Source organism: Anopheles moucheti, chromosome 3, assembly GCF_943734755.1.
Source record: "Anopheles moucheti chromosome 3, idAnoMoucSN_F20_07, whole genome shotgun sequence".
In the NCBI taxonomy this organism is placed as follows: Eukaryota; Metazoa; Arthropoda; class Insecta; order Diptera; family Culicidae; genus Anopheles; species Anopheles moucheti.
In genome coordinates this window covers 18,127,863-18,143,808 of record NC_069141.1, presented here as the reverse complement: position 1 = coordinate 18,143,808, position 15,946 = coordinate 18,127,863, and the positions used below count along the sequence as shown (strand labels likewise).

Sequence of the window (15,946 nt, the reverse complement as noted above, 5' to 3'; positions counted from 1 at the left end):
AACAGTACCTTCTACCTAAGTTCATAGACAGAGGGCTAAACTCCTAAACTGATGTCGACCCAGTGAGGACGATACTTTGGCAATGATGTCTCCCGCATCATCGTTCAGTGTGAGAGGTGTTTCAGCTGCTTATTAACCATAAGACAAACGATGGGCCTAGCAGCACGATGGGTGCTATCACACTGCTGTGATTGAAACTCGCTGGTTACAGTGGTTTTGTTTTGCATGCAATAGAGTGCAATCCATTTCATTAAAGTGCATCTTCATTCATTTATAATAACGATGCAAACAATGTTAATTACCATTGTGTCAATACAAGTTTTACCATATAAAAATAATACGCAATACTGTTATGATGATATCGTTGCGATCAGCTTCAACAATTGCAACAATCATGAACACAGCAGTTCCATGATGCAATGAAACTCATTACAACATTTCCTTTCATACCTGTCGCAAACGAAATTTTGCTAAACTGAATCTATCTCCAATAGTGTGGTTTTATGTTCTACACCATAAGCTTTACAGACCTCACGATTAAGTTTACCCTGACACCATGCTTAGTACGGTACGGACGATACGAGATGACTATCCGTATTGTTGCTGGTGCTAGTACTATCGCATTCCTTTCCCTGCAAACGATCACTTCTATGCCTAAATTGGTACCTGTTGGCCGTATTAGTACTGTTTGCACGGAGCAGTGCGCAGTGATAAAATCGCAAAACATGGGTAAAGGGGACTATTATTTAATTACGCTGTCTTAATGAAGCTGTGAACTTCCCGTGTCTATGCCCATCGTTATGCTGCAGTATCTAGGAGGTAAAATCTTTTAAGATGTGCTAGTTTTTTTTATAACACATTTTTATGTTAACATCATAATATCTAATAAACTGAGCACTCAACAAAAATTTTTAAAACATGCAACTTTTAGTGTTAAAAAATTATTTTTAATGTATTATAATTTATTTCTTTACAGGTAATGGAAAAATTCTTATCCAGTACGAAGAAGAAATTCGAAACTCAATCGTATGTATTTAACAAAATATTACCAAACACGCATAGGAGATTTTACTCAGTGTCACTCCTTTTTTACACAAAAATACAAAAATACACAAAGTACACAAAAATGTGTATCATTAAACATATTCTTGGGGCGGTCCCGGTGGCATTCGGTGGCAAAACCCCATCCAGACCAATCCCTCATACGCAATACGGGTAAATAATGTCTCAGAATGCCAGAAAGCAGGCTTAGACCTCTTGTGGCTGTTGTGTCGATAAAGAAGATGAAACATATTCTTTAATAGGCCATACTTTTGTTCACAACATAGAGTATGTTGTGAAAGCTTCACGTACCTATTTTTCCGCCAAGAGCTTTGCTGAAAATTGTGAACGAAGCTTTGGCGTTCTTCATGTAGCAATTTTTATAGCACATGCTATGGTAGATACCATCTCCTTCGGCAGAAAATTGTGCGCATGCTCAACATTCACATCCTTTCAAAGCTTCTGTGGTGAAATATTTTTATAGAATGTTTTATGCTAAAGAAATCGAATGATATCTAGACAGCAACCAATGCTATGTTAAGCAATCCATAAATGGTATATTAGCTGAAGCTGGTGCATAAATTGCATAAACCGAATTCGGATGCTGAGACGCTATAACTACAGGATACAGCACCATGATCCTGGACATGGCTCACTATTTGGGGTGGTATGTTGTACTAAAATGATAAATTTCTCATACATGTGTTTCATCGAGAGGGAACAAATCGTTGGCTAGCTCCACCGACAATACTTATGAATGTTTTTCGACGGTTTATGGGAACTGTTTACTCTAGGTTTGAAACATAAAACATCCATAGAGCATTTCAAATCAGTCCTTGTTGGATACTTGCATACATTGAAACTTGTATGAAAATGAAAATTTTGCTTATGTTAAGAACACAATTTTTTAATGAAAATTGATTCTTTGTTCTGATTAGAAGCAAACTACAGAAAAGATTGGTATAATAAACAGTCAAAGTCCATCATTGTTTGACATATCCAACTACACCCAATTCTCTTCATTGAACCTATTCATGCTAATTGGATAAATGGCGCCAATGAATGTCTACCAAAAAGCTCCGTATCTTCCATTTTTGCTTGCTAATTATGTCACCCGATGGTGCACGTGTTGACCGATTCTTTCCGATTTTTAAAGCAAACAATTCAATTAGTTTCCTCCCACGCCGGCACGATCCCGTCACCCGAAACAAATCTCTCTGAGACAACAGCAAAGTTTGACGATTTTGGCCAAAGTCTCCGACAATGCTGTCACGTGCTTAAGTGCCCAGTAACGCTATCCAACAGTCGTTAGCCCCGATTAGGTTCCACTAATAAACACTGGCATTATAGTCAGCACGTGAACAGGCGCTTGAAAATGGGCCGGAAACACTGGAGTTGGTGTTGTTTTTTTTTCTTCTTTTGTTATTGTAGCATTTCAATTTTCTTAAGCTACCGTTTGAAAGTTCGCTACCAATTCAATGAGGGAAAAAAGGAGTATGGTGATGGTTTAATTAAAACCATCATGTAAATAGCCTCCGTTGCCGGTTCAATGCAAGAGACGATGTTGGCATGTATAAAGCGCTCATTGTCCGCTTGTAACGTTTAGCTTCATCGCGATGAAAAGCGACGGTAGTTTTTATCACAGCTGAATAGAAAAACATTATCTTACTTCTGCTGGTGTTGAAGGTGTTTGAAGCAATTTTCATCAGCAACATTTTCAAACCTGCTCTTCTGCGGGCAAAGGGGAAAAGCATAAATCTTGTTGCCGTACGATGTAACCTTCAAATATTCTTCGAGCAAACACCGGTTAGCATTTAGGGTTACCAAAATATTGTAACTTCAATGGATAAAACTCACGAAAAAAAAACAGGCAGTGCGCAGAACGATAGCAGCACATTACCACAGAATATGTGGGCGTTGAGTTTGTTTATTAAAATCTTCCTGCTTCTCGATTAGTGTAGCATTTCTTTTTCCGGTGGAAGAAAGATGAAAACTCACTTAGCGAATTCACACACCAATATAAGAGGGAAAAGCTCGGACGAATAATGTACACAGAAGGAGTTAATTATCGTTAAGCAAATTAAAAGTGTTTTTGCTTGGGTAAAGTTGCTCCTTAGGAGCAAAGGACATTCCGTGACGCCCAGCTAAAGTGAACGGAAGCAAATTCGCGATTGTTTGTTCGAATGGTTGATTATGTTTCAGATTGCTTGTATTTATGGTTATTTCTGTTTCGTTTTTTTTTTTTTGTACAACTTGTTAATGAGTGTTGATTCGCTTAAGAATTTAATAAGGCTACGGGGTCAATATTAAACGTCTCAACATTGGAAAGTTTTGTTGCCGTGATTATTTTCTGTTTAAACAATTTGTTGGCTTGCCTGAAAGCGTTTCATGGAGAGTTAAAAAAGAAACAAGTGAAGTAGATTAGATTTAATCCGCATGTCTCATTGAAACTAATTCCCCGTGTTCGTAATAAAAATGGATCCTTAAATTATGACACTGATGAATGTAACGAATGGATTATTGAAATCGATACTTTTCAATTTGCTTCACAATCGTCTTCAATAACTTCCCATTGTCTGAGTGCCTGCTTTCTTCCTCTCACGGTTCGTTCCCTGCCTTCCAGTGGATAATCTATTAAGCTGCCCAGGTTGTGGTAGCTCGAAGTTTCAGAGTTCATCACCTGGTCGAATGAAAAGATGCCTGATCCCTGCAAACGCTAGCAAACCCCCCGTCTCTTAATCTAGCTTCTTCTCACTCACCATCCACTATTGGGGAAAAGTTCGATTTACTTCTCGGACACAATGAACGAAATTGGATTGCACTGCTCCGAATGCTTCTGTTGCTGTCGCTTGGAGCGTGCTCGATTCATCCCGTGCTTTACCTTTAAGACTTCCCATCCACCCGCATTTGGTCTGCATCTTCACTGACAACGATTATCTTTACCACACAATTCGATAAATTGACATATCCTGCAGACGAAAGAATCGAACGTTTTTGCACCTACCGCCGGCACAACCCGATGAGCACCACGATCCAGGGGGCATGGTGCATTTGAGAAATTGTTCAAGAAGCTAACGATTTCTTCGGCACCGTCAATGCACCCGACTGGGGCTTACGGTGTACTGGCTTGGCAAGGGGTTCCATCTCGTGCCCGCTGCCAACAGCATAGTTTATTAGCAAACGTTCCAGACAGGCACGATGACGGGTGAACGAGTGCATGTACGATTCAACTATTTGAAGAGAACTCGCACGAAACGGGAAAATCAACATTGAACACGATGCACAAAAAACCCGATATCTGCGCTGCTACCTGTTACATTTTGTACTCATGTTGCAGTTCATGACATTAGTAGAGCTAAGGTGCCAATAGAGGTTTTGCAATGTAATTTATAATTTTAGAAATAGAATATTCACAAAATATCAGTACATACTTTGCCGTTGCGATGGGAGACCATTGATGCAAAATGGGAAAAATGTTTAGTCAAGCAAAGGTCCTAGGCCTCAAAATTCGCCACATGTCTATTATTGTCTGCGCAAAAGTATGGGTTAACAAAATGAAAAAGTTTTAATTAAAAACAAGAATGTTATAAACCGCAGGATGCTGTAGCGCTGACAAAATGCAATCATATGAGAAGCGAACTTGGAGCCTACCGCGTATCAGGTGCTGCCTTACAAGCCAACCGTTCCGTGTGTGGGAGTGGAAGAGAACGGAAACACCCCGACGATAGCGGCGGATGCTTTAGCATTGTTTGCGAAAAGTTTACTTCTTTGATGAAACCCCTTTTAGAAGGTGCAATCTGTGTGAAGCTACTCGCAGAAATTTAAAGGCCAGCGAAGGTCAATGCTTTGTTTGCAGAACTAACGCTTGGGACACGTAAAAAGATTCACAAACCTAACGAAAGTGAATACAAACACCAAACCGAAACCGAACTTGGAACTAAGAAAACAAAAGAAACGACGGCGTCAGCCACCGCCGCCGTTCGGTGCACATTCCGCATCTAAATCATCCTGCTGCGGTGAGCGTCCGGTGTATCCGGTCTTCGAGCCTAGTTGACAATTTAATTACCATCCGAAGAAGCACAGCTGAAAGCGGACGCTGGAAGCGAATGGGCCCGCAAAATTGCGCGCCACATCCCAGCGAGTGGCCTAGTCGTGACCGTGAATTAACTGCGCATTCGTGTACGAGGAGCAGCGTTGAGTGCCGATTGTTTTGGTTCTCAGTTAACCTTTCGGTGTCGGTGTCAGCAGCTTGCAGTCTCACAGCCGCTTCGTCCTTGTGGCCCAATGACCCAGACTGGCCTAGCGCCCAAGGTTCGGGTTGCTCTGTGCAGCTGGAGCGTGCACCCAGACCGGGGAAAGCTTTCGTGTCCCGTGAGTTCCCGAACGTCGACGTTCGGGCATCGTTACGATTTCATTTCGACTTGGCAGTTGTTTGAGAAACGCGCTCGCGTTCGGTAACTGAAGCGGTTGTTAAAGAATTTGATGTTTATGTACTAACAGTTGACGAAGATAGATCGTAAATTTATTACTGTTTCGATTTAGTTTTTGGAAAATATCGTAAGGTGGGGTTTTTTTTTCTGGGTTTCATGAAATCTGTGAGAAATGTGATGTATTATGCGAAAAGTTATGGTACTAGTTTAGTGAAAAAAAAATTGATATAGGTTCATTTTTGTGAAAAAAAAAATCCACACTTATTACCGTGCAGCACTGCGTTTAGTGCCGTTATCTTAATGTTTGTGCATCCAATGTTAAAGCTTTGTGGGTAAAAGCGTATTTCGGTGGTCGATAGCGACATCCGTTGCGATGAAAAGTGTTTCCACGTGTCTGCTTCCGGTCATCTTCCTCTACGCGGTACTACCGTTTAAACCGTCACCATTGTGTTTGTCCCCGTTTGGAAAGCTAACAAGTTCTCCGGTGATCTCCCTGAACGAGAGCTGCCACAGCCATCGCGCACACCGCTACTACAGCGCCAACCAGTACCGCCATCTAGCTGGTTTGCGATTGTCGCAAGCGTCTATCGGGAAAGTATTGCCCCGAGCGGAGTACAGTGCCTGTTGGTGACTAGCGATTCAAACAGTGATCCTATTCTGCATCAGTGCCCTGTTACGGCGGCATCACGTCTATCTGCTAGAAGTGATGGTAGATCCACTCAAGATATTCTGGGTACTTACGAATAGCACGTATCTAGGTAAAGTTGTTTCACCTTCGTTGTTTCTTTCGGAGCGGATTTGTCAAACGGTTGTGTTTGTTTGAAGTTATTTTTGATTTCATTGACTTCGCCAGTGGCTACCCGATGCCATCGATGCTCTCTCTGGCCTGTCGCGTGAACAATGAACTCGAGTGAAAACTTTGTCTAGTCTTTCGTATTCGCAACCACCATTACATAGCAAGCAGCGCTTTACTTACACCCCGACACGCCCCAGATTGGCTTCCGAAACGAAGCCCGGCAACGTTGACAGCGATGTCGACAAGACAATTATCATAACATTTGCAATGCAAATGGAAAATACGGCGTATTGTGCTGGGTCTGCCCAACTATCGTCTTCCCCACACCTGACTGCGCGTGGTGCATTGTGTAGTACACGCCGTTGGACGGTGTGAGTTGTGCGAAGTCTTCCTGACGATGGCAAAATGGTCCATTCGGTGAAGATAGCCAACTACGCTCAACTGAAGCCGCTTGATTTCGCTACCTGCAATGAGTTTGAAAGTTGAATTCATGAGTTTTGATAAATGTACAGATTTTCCAAGCAAGAACAATCATCGTCACGGTGTGAAAGTAACGAACGACCGGGCGCCTCCATCAGCCGTAAACAACCAGGCGTCTCCATCTTTGGTTATATTAACGTCAGTTAGCTCCATCGCTATTCTCCTTGCACCAAACAACTGCCCCCGTACTGCTGGGTGACCATAACAATGATTAAATGAAATATAGCTTCAAATTCAAAACGTCCAGCTAAGCCCCCCAACACGCTCAGCACCATAAAGAACGTATGGTAGCAAATTTTATTATGCACATCCGGTTGGTTCATTCATGTGAATCTGATAATCCCCTTTTCGAGCACACTTCCTCGAGGTGGGGCGCACTTGAGTCCAACTTTCATACGCACTCGTTGTGCGGTCTTTTAAATGTTCGTAATTGGGTAGGATTATGCAAATTTGTTGTTCATTTTTCGCTGCTGTAAAATAAATGCAGTGATCCAGTGTGCAACAGCGCCTCGTTTTGCATCCTTGTCTTCCGCAAGAGTTGGGGATAATGGGGTTGCTGACTATGCTTCGTAGATTATATTTCAATCTTGGAAAATGATTACAAGCTTGCTGTTCATATTGCTCCGTATGACGTTAATTTATTCATGACTTGAAACTGCCTTTTTAAATATGCTTCTTAGAATTTGTTGTGTTTTGTTTAAAATCAACCCTAGATTTGCAGTTTTAATACTGCTACACTTTGTAAAACATATTTAAAAAATTATGTTATGTTGTTTGTTCTAGGTAATGTATATATGTACAACTTTAATTCATCGTTAATACTTTTTGTTCTTTTCATAAGCCACAATTCGTTTCGGTCGTTCAATGGCCTTTTTATGTCAAGTGTAGTTATATCCGTTTTAATAATATACTTTATCTACACATATTAAACACGAGAAATACGCTTGACGTTCATGGAAAATTTCATGACCATCCCGAATGCTTAACAATGTTATCGAGCAACGAGGAAATGGCTTATCATCCGCACCGTGCTGGTAAAGAAGCTGTTATTTAAAGTTATTTCATCGCCAGAATCTACCCAACGCAGAATTTTATAGCATCCAGCACCACCAAACACAATGGTTCGGTGATTGTACTTGTTCACTAGTTTTCGGTCACAAACTGAAACCTCTTTGTTTGTTGGTTCTTGCTCTTCTGTTTGGAGGCTTTGCTTTGTTTGCTGGAGGCGATTGTTTTCGATTGAATTAGTCCGATTACATGCAGTTAAAGCAGTACGCTGTTCGGTGGGCTGTGCAAAATGGGTTTGTTTGCGCTGCTTCTAAAACTAGACAGCATTAAAAAAAAACCCTCTTTTGACCCCAACCGGAGCGAAAAATGAGAGAAATTTTATTGAAAGCAAACCTAACTTTTCGGTAGCTTCATGTTTTCAGTGTCCGGTTCGTTAAGATATCCGATTTTGGTGAATAGCTCGAGGATGTTTCATTTGGTAAAACTTGACGCTTGGAATAATGTTCTAATTACTACTTTCTTTTGCTTGTTAAGTTATACAAATATTGGCAACTATGTTATGTCTTATGAAAAAAAGTATTATCAAAAAATAAAATTTGTTATAATAAATTTTGCGATATCTTTTATTTTTCAAGGTGTTTTTATAGTTTATAATTATAAAATTTTAAATTTTTTTTAATGCTATGTTAGATCTTGAGATTATAGTTCAGTAAATAATGGTATTTATATGGTAAAATAGCAGCAGTCAGGTCAAATTGTAAAGTTTGATAATCAACATAAACTCATCTGGAAAAGAAAAGGAATAAAATCATTCATAACTTCTTATCCGCCCATTTCTGTGGTACCACCTTAGTTTGCAAATGGTTCAAGAAAAAAAAACCAAATTGTCGTATTCGGTTGAACTTGAGTGTCTTCCGCAATCTCTATATCCTTCATTAGGTTTTTTTTTCCTCAAGAACCCATACCGATACCTTCCAATACTGCTTTGCATGCCTCGAGTGGTCGAAACGATTTTCTAGCGTGACGCAAAAATTTTATCCCTGAGTGAACTTGCTCTGGCCGCGACGGGGAAAGTTTTCCACACTGGCTCAATTCCACTCAATCTCCCGCACATATCAGCATCTCCAGTCTTGTCCACCGCCATAGCGATATGGCATCACCCCGGCTGTCCAATCCGGTTCTGTGTCTCGGCTCCATATTTGACACTTTTTTGGTGCTTCACTTCCACTAGTTGCCGTCAGTATGAGGGGCAAAACTTTCCGTACACCCGAAGAGAGTATCACTTATTGGCCATATTTTCACCCAACTGCTAGTTGCCTTGGTGCTGGGCACCGGGAAGCTGCTTCCGGCTGTCGCAGTCGGTAACGGAAGTAGTTTTATCAGATGGAACTTCCCATTGGGATGGCTTGTTCAGCAGACTGTGCAGAGTGAGTAGCAGTCCATCGGTGGTGCTGGGTTCGCCGCTCAACGCACGAACGCGGAGATTGATACGAAGTTTTGAGACACTCTTCCTTTTGGCGCCATTTGCCAGTTGTTGGTGCGGTGGTAACACTTGCTCTGCGGGAACAAATTGTAAAACTTTTCACACTCAATTTCCGCCCGATGGTCGATGAGGATGGTGGCCTTACCAACGCTCTTCACGTTGGCCCATCGTTCGTTGGTAAGGCTCTGTTAAATGGCCGTGTTCGTTACCGACCACAAAACCGCTCCACGTCAGTACTTCAAGTGCCGGAGACGTGTGAAGCTGTAAATTAGAAGATGACGCACAACAGCCACTAACGCTAGAGGAAATATGCTAAACTCTCATTAGCAAAGGTCCTGCTCTGCCTTCTCGTTTATATTCCGTGCAAGGAAGTATCATAAACCATGCTTGCAACGCTCGAAGTGAACGAAGATGAACTTAAAGTTTCCCATTTATTCGCCAACGTTCCGCCAGCAGCTCTGTTTCGTCATTCTGCATGCATCCTATTACCAAGAAGGAGGGCCTGGATGTTGAAGCTGTTGAAATTTTAGAACCACAAACCTTACGATTACCATCGTCGAATTACACATGCTCTGGGAGAAGTTGAAATGTTATTTCTTTTTTAATTCAGTTCCTAGATCTTCGGAAACACCACCAACACTTCATCTTCAATGATTAATACGAACTACGATCAAAGTTTTTATGGTTTTGTTGTTAGGAGAAACTTTCGATTGATTTTTTGAGCATTTCGTCCAACTTTTAACAAAAAATCGGTACAAAGTTCGTAATGAAAATGAGGATTCATAGCATTGCTAATTATTTCCTACTTTCATATCTTTCAGTGAGAGTTTGAATTTTTATTGTGCATAGCTAATTTTCGTTCCAAATTATTCATTGGAAAATGATTCCTTAAATATTTTGCCGCTTATTAAACGAAGTCTGTGAAACAGTTGTATCCGGTTCCGCAACAAGAAAGTATTTCCTGTAGAATACCTTTTCAACCATTTGCCTTCGTTTGAACCATCAAACCGTACGGAAGGCTGTGTATGAAATCCTGCCGGACACCGTTTGGAAACGTCAATCAATGCCCTATTTCGGCCACCGGTTGACTTGACTGTCACTCATGTTCAGCCTTCGAGGCAAACATTGTAGAATGCTTGAAGTCGCCAACAGCATCACTGTATCCGTGTCAGGCTTTTAACACCAGTGCCGGAAAAAGCAAATATACGATGGCGCCCCGAAGGCAAACGGGTAGGCACGGTACAATATTTCATGTCACAGCCAATCGAATGGAAGGAAAAGTGCAGTACCGAAATTGAAGGTCTTTGACATCAGTCAGAAATGCCAGCAGAGGACCACCAAAAAAAAGCGAATCATTTGTGAAAGCCTCTCGAAAACATCATTTTGTGAAATTTTGAAGAATTCCTTCGGGCACTCCACTAGCGCCCTTCGGGGCTTTTTTTTTCGTGAGCTTTCGAACGAACGAGGCCAATCTATCTCCATCAGGGTGCGCCCGTGATAGCCCACCAGTTGCCTTCTTGGGAACGTTCATGGCACGCCTGCCATTATTAAGCAAGATCGAAAAACCCGGTAAAAACCCAACAAGGCGCGTTCTCGAGACCCCGATGGTGGTGTTTCATTTTTTTTTTGTCTCCCATTTTAACTTCAGCCAACCATCGGTGTGTTGTACCAGCCGAGCTTCGATTGCTTTCATGTCGGGCCCGTTCTGCTTCAGGGTTCGGCTAATAAGTCACGTTTTGGGGGCGTGATTTATCATCGTACGAATGTGAAATTTCATTAAAGAGTGAAGTACCGAAAATTTCACAACAAAACGAACAACGGTACGATGGCTAACCGTATACGGTGCTAGCTTGCTGAATGTCGCCTTCGATTAGGTGTACATTGTCCCAACCCGTACTGGTACCCGTTGGAATTGGAGGGGGGCGGCCTTGTATAACCCTTGCTCAGCATCCGAAAGGGGAACAAAACTAGCTGGGAAAAAATCACCGATATCAAAGTTGTATCACAAAGTCGCTCCTCCAACATCCGCGTGTCTTCCGCTCTCCCTCTTCGCTTTAAAGGACAATAGAAAGCAGCGATTGCCTTGCATCGTCAATGTACCGAGCCCAAATGCTGCACGAATCCCCCGATCCAATGGACCATCGTCGAAGTGCAAACCGTGTACATTGCAACTCTGTGTCGCGGATGGCATCGGAAATGGACCTTTTTTTTTGCTCCTTCTCTTTCGCATCAAATGCATCGTTCATTCGCTAGAAACTTATGCCTATTATTCGAGCGACATTCAATACTGATTGCACGATTCAATTTTCTCTCGCACTTCTAATTTGAGTGCAGCTTTGATTGGAAATGCGGTGAGTTTTTTTTTTTTGGGAGGCCCCAGAGCCCTAGACGAGCCTTTGTGGTTGTAAAACGCGGCAAACGGTGAAGCAGCGGTGGATCACTGTTTTGGTATTCAACAATTGTATCGTGTTACAGCTGTGCAACTCTGCCCCACCAAATTCCCCATTTGTTTGTGATGTTTTTCATTTTCCAGCACAAATGGAGATGTTTCCACCCGCTCGAAGCTAATTGAATTTCGCAAACGGTAAGTTTCTTTCCGTGGAAATTCTGGTGGAACTGTGCGCCTTACGATGAGGCGAACTGTCAAGCGTGCTTCATTGCGCGGTGGAAATGTTCTCCGGGCGCATTAGCTTTCGCAGCGGTTGCACATACCCTACCGGAGGCAATGGTACCGCTGTGGTTTGTATTACCAGTTTGCCGCCATTGTTTAACAATATTTAGTTAAGCTCACCGTGCACTGGAACTCTATTTAACAAAGTAAACTTTCATCCACCAGCAGGAGTCGCGTCCGGAAGATCCGGTGTTTGCTAGAGCAGGCAGCACGTTGATTGTAGCCTTTCCCGTAAGGTATGCTTTACCGCACTGCCTGCATCCCTTAAGGATCGGGTGCAATCGAAATAATAACACCGCGCTGATGCAAACACGGCCGTGGTGAGCTTTTGGTTTCCCTGTGGTTATTTGTCGTGAGCTTAGGCAAGTTTGTTCAGCTTGCTTTGCTGACTGTGGTCCACCGGGACTGTATCCAACGATCAATGAACCACCATTGCATTGGACCCAAAGAAGAAAAAAAAACGTATTTACCACTTCCAAACTTAATGTTCTATTTTATCTCAACATTTCCATACCTTCCGCCAAGTCTAGATGTTTGTAACGGCGTGGCAATAAGGGCAACTCTAATCCATTCAACACACCATCATGATGATGGTCGTTACAATTTCACTAGTGAATCGCTTTAAATAATCCCCGTATTCAGAGCCCTCGCCTGAAAAAAACCAATCCCGCTTATAGCCTCCGAAATAGCGCGCCAAGCTGACCATCGGCTGACTATCCCCCATCGATAGTCGGACCACGTCCGCAAAGACCAACTTCATCGGGACGAATTGGACGTTCCAACTTCGATTTGGACGGTACACCGGGCCGAGCTCGATGACGATAAATTGCTGCAAATTAATATGCTTCCTCCATACGGGTTTCTGAATTCTGAACCAATTTACATTTCCATTAGCAAGTCCAACTTCAAGTCCCAGCCCACCGCTACCCGAGGCTCGTTAGTTTCTGTTTGCTGCACGTCCACCATTTTTTTTTGTTTGTTTGAGCGATTTCAAATGCGATGCCAAAACCCTGATAGTGAGTGGACCCGAAGTGAGCGATGGTACCTAAACGGGTACCGGAAATACAACCACCACCACTACAAGGTGTTTTACGTAGGGGAAGAATAAAAAATTGTTTACCTTTGGAAAGTTGCGATATGGAAGGAACTCACCGGCACCGTTCGGCAAGGTGCACTAAATCTCGGGACGCATTTCCATAGCGGCTGGCCGGGCTCCAGGTCATTCTGATGCTAAAACCGGCGAACTATTCGCCCGGCAAAGCGTTAAGTGGGTAGTCGATCGGTTTAATGGTTTGTCATAAATTTTAAGCTAAAACTTCCTGTGCGCTAAAACCCCCCCTTCCCGGAGGACTCCGGCCAAGTTGGACGCTCGCTGTGTAAACCAACCGACCGAATTAAGGGCTAACGGTTTGTGGTCGGAACTCGATATTTCTCGCAAAAGATATCAGTACCGGTATTGCTAGCTTCCACCCCTCCCCCCGAGCAGGATGGTATCATTATGGGTTACATAAAATTAACACTTTGTATGAGAAATGACACTAATGGAATCGATGGTGTTATACGAGCCACAGGGATGGATGTTGCCAGTTTCGTTTTTCGGTTATGTTTTTTACGTATTTTATATCTCCTTCCTTCTCCCTCAATATCACTCTCACACTCGCTTTCGATCAAAGTACTGCTCGCTTATGAATATTTCATTAGCCGGAATTGGAGACAAAACTTTTCTCGTTCACAGTTTTGAGGTTGTTTTATTTTATCTCTTCTCTTCATTGTAACCAAAAGTTATAACTACCTGTAACTATCGTGTGGTTGTGTTTTTTTTTTTTGGTGTGGCTTCTAACTCTTGCCTACCGACCGAATGCAAGACCAATACGGTGTCTTTATATGGCAGCGAATAATCTTTTCCCTGCCAACATCACCATCGGGCGGCAATAAATTATTTCCATCCAGCAGCAACAATACGCCGCGAACGAACGAATCTGAGACGAGTGAATAAATAAAGCAGATACAGCCTTTTTTTGCGGCCATGCGGCCAGAAAAACAAAAGCACAGCCATAAGCGGCGAAGGCATAAATATAAACCACCGCTGCTACCACATCAATGGTGTGTGACAGTAGCGAAAAATTTTTAGCCTGCCAAATCGCGCACCACATGAAAGGTAATAAATTATCGTTAGCGGTGTGTTGGTGTGATATTGATCCCGGCGGAGAATCCCTTGTGCCCGTGGCAGCAAGAAGGGCAAAGCAAAACCACCCCGCGAGGCAAACTGGGGGACAAAATAAAGAAAAAGATTTTCCGCGCTGTTGTCTATTTATGTTGGAAGCTTTCCTGTTGTGGGGATTTTCTTCCCAAAAATGCAAAGACATCGATGAAGTGGTCGGTGTGTATATAAAACTGTTTCCTGCAATCCCCACAGAAAAAAAAACGGAACCTTTGCGAGAGCATGCATGCATGGCAATATTTCTTCGACGTTCTAGCGTTGTGTTTTTGTTTGTTTTTTCTATTAGCGATCATTTTCTTTTCGCTCTTAAAAGCTTAAAAGAAACGAGCTTCCGCGAAAATTCGTACGCGTTAAAGCGAAGCACAGCGCATGTAGCGGCACTGTCAGCGGCAGTTTCGGAGTGAGGTAGTGTGTGAGGTGTGACAAAATGCGTTCGCGGTCGTTTGCCAAAAAACCTAACCAACCACACCAACCAGCAGAAACCGCGAGCAGCCAATTCAATATCGAGAAAAGCGTCCATTTTTCATCCACGCGAATTGTCGCGCGCGCTTACGGCATTCCGTGCTGCAGTTTTCGCGCTCCTGCTCCTGCCGCGTGTGTGCGCCCGGGGTACCGCGTGTGTCTGTTTGTGGTACAATTTATGGCACCGGATTATGTTGCGCTGGTTGGTTCCCCATTTCCCAATGCTTACCGGTCATTGGCAAACATTGTGGCAGCGCATTGTGGCAGTTTGATGTTATTGATTCTGCACACTTGCTGTGCCAGCTGCATGAGAGTGTATCTGCGTGTCCCGATAGTTGAAAGTTTTCAGGGTTTTCTTTTTTTGTTTCGTCTTCCGGCAAGCTTTGTGCGGAGTTTGTACGGCAAACCATTGCCGTACGATATGCTGTACGATTTCCGACTGTACTCGAGAACGAATTGCTCCTTTTTCTCTCTCTCTCTCTTGCGCGGTTTTGCAATAGTTTCTTAATTTTTCCTGTTCACCAATCGTTAAGGCACAGGCTCGGAAGCAACCCAATACTGGTGCCATAATTTATGGAGGGTAATTTAAAAGAAAACTGAGTGTGCCACTACATGACAACCGAAATATCGAGCCCGAAACACATAAAATGTTCCTTTCAGTGGGTCATTCAATTGTTTTTGGCCACCAATAATTGATATTTTTCAAGCTAATTTTTAATTTAAAATCAATGGCCCCTACACTGTACATTGTAATTGCATTTTTATAGCAAAATAATTCAACAGCCAGCATACCACATCTTCACAACAGAAATATGTGAGCATTAGCAAACGATACGGATCTTTAAACCAATCCACAAAGTACGTTTCTATCGTAGCTGTGCACGAGACGCGCGGTTTCCATGTTTGTACAGCATAACTTACCATAAATGTTTTATTTAACCACCAATTCCAGTGACATAGATGACGCGATGTAGTTTTTATCGTACGTGCAGCATCTAAGTTTTATGTAAATGTTTTTGATTGTAACGACCAGCATAAAACACAATCTGTGTTCACTTCTACATGGTAACGGACGACCCATACCGAACGTACTCCTTCGCGGCACAACAGATAGGGAGAGAGCGTACGTAACGATTCCGAAAAGACCCATCCGGGACCATGTCTGGCGTACGGTGGTTAGCTTACGCTGAAGTCTTAAAGCCCCGTCTTGCCAGCATCCGTTCCCGTGCTCGACGCGTGCGCTAGGGTCGGTGACTTCTTCGCGTCTCGAAGCTCTGTACCGCTTTATCGCAGTAATTTCGTTTGAAAGAAACTCCACACGAAGAGCTAAACTGGAAACCGTTGTATAGCCACT

At 42.8% G+C, this 15,946-nt stretch overlaps 1 protein-coding gene across 3 annotated transcripts in view; it reads left to right on the top strand.

Moving 5' to 3' along the window:
* LOC128305548 (neural-cadherin) overlaps nucleotides 1-15,946 on the top strand; it is a 190,735-nt gene that overhangs the window by 110,334 nt on the left and 64,455 nt on the right. The window contains exon 1 of one of the 3 annotated variants that reach the window (XM_053043047.1): nucleotides 6,178-6,229. The exons of the other annotated variants lie outside the window; for them this stretch is intronic. Within the exon in view, the coding sequence (XP_052899007.1) occupies nucleotides 6,178-6,229 (52 nt within the window). Of the gene's footprint in view, nucleotides 1-6,177; nucleotides 6,230-15,946 lie in introns of those variants that run through there. 3 annotated transcript variants of the gene reach the window in all.